A 5000-nucleotide genomic window follows, 5' to 3' on the forward strand; every position below is an offset into this window, starting at 1 on the left:
GTCATGCTCTTGGCTCAGTTCTGACATGTCCCAGTCATGAAGCTTCAATATTAAACTGAAAGTGAGTAAGAACTAATTCTGTGACAGGATTTTTTTTTTTTTTTAATAATATTTATCTTGCCTTTCAGCTTGGAAGCTTTGCTTGGTATGACAAGCCCTCTCTTTTATTTTTAGCTGTAAATATATATACACACACGCACATATATATATGCCTGTAGTCTGTGGGCTTTTTACCCATGGCTGTCCGTAAAAGCTCCTCAGGACCAAACCACCGTGAGGAGGTGGAAGCAGCCCCAGGCTGCTGCCCCGGGGGACGATGGGGGCGGTTCGGGGGGAAAAAGCGAGAAAATTGGGTAAAAGTTCTTTATTATGTGCAGTTTATATGAACACTTTATTGTCCTGGAGCGCTGAGCCCCGGCGGTTTGCGGATAACCCCGCCTGAACCGTGAGGCGTTCTCGGGGCAGCGCCCGCCTCAGCGCGTCCAAGATGGCGCCCGCCGCCCTCTCTCCCGCCCGCCACCGCGCACCGCGCAGGCGCGGGAAGCGGGGGCCGCGCCGGAAGCGGAAGCGAATCCCGGAGCCCCGGCGGAAGTGGCGGTTGTCCGGGGAGACGGAGCGCGGCGGGGCCGGGATGTGGCGGCTGCTGCTGGCGCTGGGCGGGCTCGCCGGGGCCCTGGCGGCCGGTGAGGGCGGCGGCGGGCGGCCGGGGAGAGGGGCTGGTGTCCCCCCCATGACGTGCTCCGAGCCTGAGGCTGCCTCTCGGTGCTGAGCTCGGTTTGGGGCCTCAGTACGAGAAGGGCGCTGGTGGAGGGCCTGGAGGACAAGGCCTGTGAGGGGCGGCTGAGGGAGCTGGGGGGGGACAGTCTGGGGAAGAGGAGGCTCAGGGCAGGCCTCATGGCTCTCTACAGGTACCTGAAAGGAAGGTGTGGGGAGCTGGGGGCCGGCCTCTTCTCGCAGATAATCAGTGATAGGAACAGAGGGAATGGCCTCGAGTTGTGCCAGGGGAGGTTCAGGCTGGATATGAGGAGATATTTCTTCTCAGAAAGAGCAGCCAGGCATTGGGATGGGTTGCACAGGGAGATGGTGGCATCACCATCCCTGGGGGTGTTCAAGGAAAGGCTGGGCGTGGTGCTTGGGGACATGGTTTAGTGGGTGATGGTGGTAGGGGGTGGTTGGACCAGGTGATCTTGGAGGGCATTTCCAACCCTAATGATTCTGTGATTCCGGTGCAGGGGATGTGACGGAGCTGAGCGCCGCAGGGACCCCCCCAGCTGCTGCTGCTGCTGGCTCCGCGCAGGTTGGTGGCGGTGAAGCGGTGCGGTACCGGACTGCAGAAATGGCCGACGCGATGCTGGGCAGCGGTCTCCCAACCCAGCAGGCCAAGGGGCTCTCGGTGGTGCCAGGGGATGCGAAGGAAGCGCAGGAGTCTGCTTCCACCACGACTGGGACTTGTGAGGCAGCAGCAGGTGGCAGTGGGGAGTGTGAAGCAGTGAGCAGGCCCTCAGCTCCCCTTGCTCAGCCCGACACGCAGGGCCATGAGCACGCAGTGGGCTCGCCTGTCGTGCTGGAGACTGTGCTGCCCGGCACTGCTGAGGAGCCCAACAGCACCGAGAGCGTGAAGACCCCAAAGGTGGCCTGCGAGGAGAGGAATGTGACTGGGATCAGCAACTTCACGCTGCAGATCCTGAACGTGTCCCAGGTAAGCAGGCCACCCGTTTTAGGGCTCTGTCCTGCGTGTCTGTTTCTTCAGTATTTGACTTGGTGGATTTCCGTGCGTTACAGCCTTTCTGATATTAACAAGGGAAAAAATCTGAGTGAGAAAGTTGTTTGTGTCATTCTGAGTAGAAATAGTGGAGAAATGGCTCAATCCACGAGCCTGTGTGTGCCTGTCAGCTTTCATGTGCTGTGCATTAGTGTATCTGGAATTGTTAATGGCACTTATATCCAGTACCAGTGCCTATTTCTAGCTCTTTCTTGTAATAAAGGATGCTTTTTTAATTAATAAATTTGTTTAACCTCTTGAAAAGGTTCTCTTAAACACCTGTCTGTTTATTTTAAAAAGCTTTAAAACAAATGTGCAGCTACTCGATAAATCTTGTCAGGTATCTAATTGTTTGCTGAATGATGCATTTCTATGTAGGATTATGCTATTAAATGTTTCATTATGTGTGTCTGTTCTGCTTTCTTTAAGGATCTGATGGAGTTCCTAAACCCAAACAGCAGTGACTGTACCTTAGTCTTGTTCTACACGCCGTGGTGCCGCTTTTCTGTTAGCCTGGCCCCTCATTTTAATTCTTTACCTCGAGCATTTCCAACTCTGCGCTTCCTGGCACTGGATGCATCACAACATAGCAGGTAATATACGCGTCCTATCCTCTAATGTCTTATTTACAATAGCAAGTTTTGTGTTTTAAAAACAGGAGTATTTTGTTTTAATGTTTAATATAAATAGTTATGGGTCCCTTTTATTTTTGGCTGTGCTCTTTCCTTTTTTTTTCCTATGAACAACTTTACAGAAAGGAACTGCTACTCTATCAACAGCTATAATGAACCCGGAAGTTGTGTTCTGTTATCTAACTTGGGTTTCATTATTCTGAAAAGTGCTAAATATTCCATTCATCCCCATATATATCCTTTGATAACAAAATTTGTATGCATACAATACACGTGTGAAGAAGCAACATACTGATTCACTGCTGAATCTTGCATTATTGATATAATTCATTAGCAAACCTCCTTAATACTGCACAAAGTGGTTACACGTTTTCTTATGAAGGGAGAAATTAATTTAGTAAAACTGACACATTGTGGCTATCTTTGTTCCTTTCTTCAGTGGATTTCTTTTCTTTTACACGTTATATTTGCTTTGTGTTCGACAGTTTATCAACTAGGTTTGGAACTGTAGCTGTGCCCAATATCCTCCTTTTCCAAGGCGCTAAACCTATGGCGAGATTTAATCATACAGACAGAACGCTGGAAACACTGAAAGACTTCATTTTTAATCAAACAGGTTTGTAAATCAGCTCTGATGCATGAAGATCAGGTTGGCTTTTACCTCCAAATGCAGCTTTCTTCCTCTTGCTGGTTGTTATTTAAGATGACTTTGATGAAAACCCTGAGAGGATCTGGCAGAGGTGGCTGCAGTCTACTGGGTTTTGGGGCACGCTGAAACCAGGAACTTAGTGGGTTGCTTTCACAGAGAAGGGGGAAACTGAGGGGTTTAGCTAAGAGGGACTGAGCACATATTCACACACAAATATTTAATTTAGGAATAAAGGCAGGTAAACCGTGGGAACATTGCCATGCATGGCAGTTGGGGAAAAAGACAATGTTGGTTCTTGTGCTAGAGGGGACAAAAGGACTCCAGTTTCCTTGATACGGCTGTCCACATTGTGAGCTCTGTGCCTCTCTGGTCCTACTGTGCTGTTTGGGAAGGAAAATCAAAAACTCCGTGCACAGGCCTATGCCAGGCTCCATTAGAGGCCAGAAGGTGTTGTATTTGCTAATGCAGCAGAGATATTTTAAAACAAACCCCCTGCAAACATACAAAAGGCCCTGCTGTGGAAGAACAAAACAACCCTTTTCCTGTTAAAAACATTTGCATACACTTTGATAACATTTTGCCTTTACATTAGCAAACTACATACTCAACGTGTTAAAATACAAGGACTGTCAGCAAAATGCTGAGTCTAACTGTGCACGTGCCTTAATTTGAGAACGAGAACAAAGCTCCAAATACATAAAGCTTCTCTATATTTAATGATCATTACGGGGGTTGATCAAATGCTTTCTTTTTCAGGTATAGAAGCTAAAAATGATGTGACTGTGACGGAGGAAGACTGGGCTGGGCCCCTGCCAAGTGTCCTGACCAAAGGAATAGACTGGCTGCTCCTGTTTTCCTTGCTCTTTCTGGCTAGCTTTATCATGTATGCTACCATTCGAACTGAGAGCATTCGGTGGCTGATCCCAGGACAGGAGCATGAACATCAAGAATAACCTGAGATGCTGAAACATGGACAAAATTTCCTGGGTGTTGGTTAAGTGGGAAGTTGTGCGGACTGGAACTACATAAGAATGAACTATTGAATTTGTTGGTTGTAATTTATAATGTTGACTCAAAATTGGCTTTATTTATCAACTACTGAATCTGTAAAATGCCAGCTGAGGCAATTAAAGCAGTAAGTAAACAAATACGAAGAAACACAAACTAAGAAAGTATTTATTGAAGTTCTCTGACCTGCTTATTTTTCATGAACTTTAATGTAAATACGTGATACAGTTCTACTTGGTTCTTCTGAAGAGGTCCCCAGACTTTGTAGACAGGATAGGATTTCTACAGGACATCGGCCTGTGTTCGTGGTACTGCTCGGCTCAGGAGTTGAGTTGCTTTGATGAAATGATGGAATCTTCTTGTACAGAACCTATGGATGTATGAATTTATGCTTCCACATGGACGATGTGGTAAGCTTGGTGGAATTAGGATGTATTGGCCCACACGGATCGTACTCAACTTTTTGCTTATGTATTCATGAAACAATAAAACCTTACAGGGATATGCTGGTGAATGGTGATGTTACTAAATTATTTTGTCAGTAAAATGAACTACGAAGAGGCAGAATAAGTTTTAAAACACAGTGTACTTCAAATGAGTTATTCCACCGTCTCAAAAAGATTTTAATATTAACTGTATGTATTTGCTTTGTACTGTGGGGTACAGTAATACCAGCAATAATAAAAATTCCAAAATTTGTTTTACAGCTCTTGCCAGGTGACTGTTTTCCACCTATGATACACGGGGGTTAGGTGCTCACTGTATTCCATGACTTTTGACTTGGTGGCAGTTTTTTGTAAGGTGTAGAACCATTTAAAGGCCTACCTCATTGTGTGTGTTCATTTATTTACCAGTTCCCTCTAGAATGAAGTTGCATTCATTGTCCTTACTTTTCAAAAAAAAAAAAAATCAAATTTTTAGTGTAATCTTTCAAGGCACTTAAAGCATT

General features: G+C 46.3%; 1 protein-coding gene across 1 annotated transcript; it reads left to right on the plus strand.

The window, feature by feature from the left end:
- Window positions 1-472: 472 nt before the first annotated feature.
- Window positions 473-4755, plus strand: TXNDC15 (thioredoxin domain containing 15). The gene is made up of 5 exons (XM_068698240.1): window positions 473-683; window positions 1233-1699; window positions 2192-2355; window positions 2880-3010; window positions 3800-4755. The coding sequence occupies exons 1-5, from the start codon at window positions 488-490 to the stop codon at window positions 3994-3996; spliced, it is 1155 nt and encodes a 384-aa protein (XP_068554341.1). The 5' UTR covers window positions 473-487; the 3' UTR covers window positions 3997-4755.
- The last annotated feature ends 245 nt before the right edge of the window (window positions 4756-5000 follow it).

The sequence above is a fragment of the Anas acuta genome, chromosome 14 (genome assembly GCF_963932015.1).
Source record: "Anas acuta chromosome 14, bAnaAcu1.1, whole genome shotgun sequence".
NCBI classification, from domain to species: Eukaryota; Metazoa; Chordata; class Aves; order Anseriformes; family Anatidae; genus Anas; species Anas acuta.

Bases quoted from the DNA above. Each gene is read 5' to 3' on its own strand.
- TXNDC15 (XM_068698240.1), top strand. From the start codon at position 488: ATGGCGCCCGCCGCCCTCTCTCCCGCCCGCCACCGCGCACCGCGCAGG. The intron at 684-1,232 runs GTGAGGGCGGCG...ATTCCGGTGCAG, and splicing joins CGCCGGGGCCCTGGCGGCCG to GGGATGTGACGGAGCTGAGC. The intron at 3,011-3,799 runs GTTTGTAAATCA...TTTCTTTTTCAG, and splicing joins CTTCATTTTTAATCAAACAG to GTATAGAAGCTAAAAATGAT.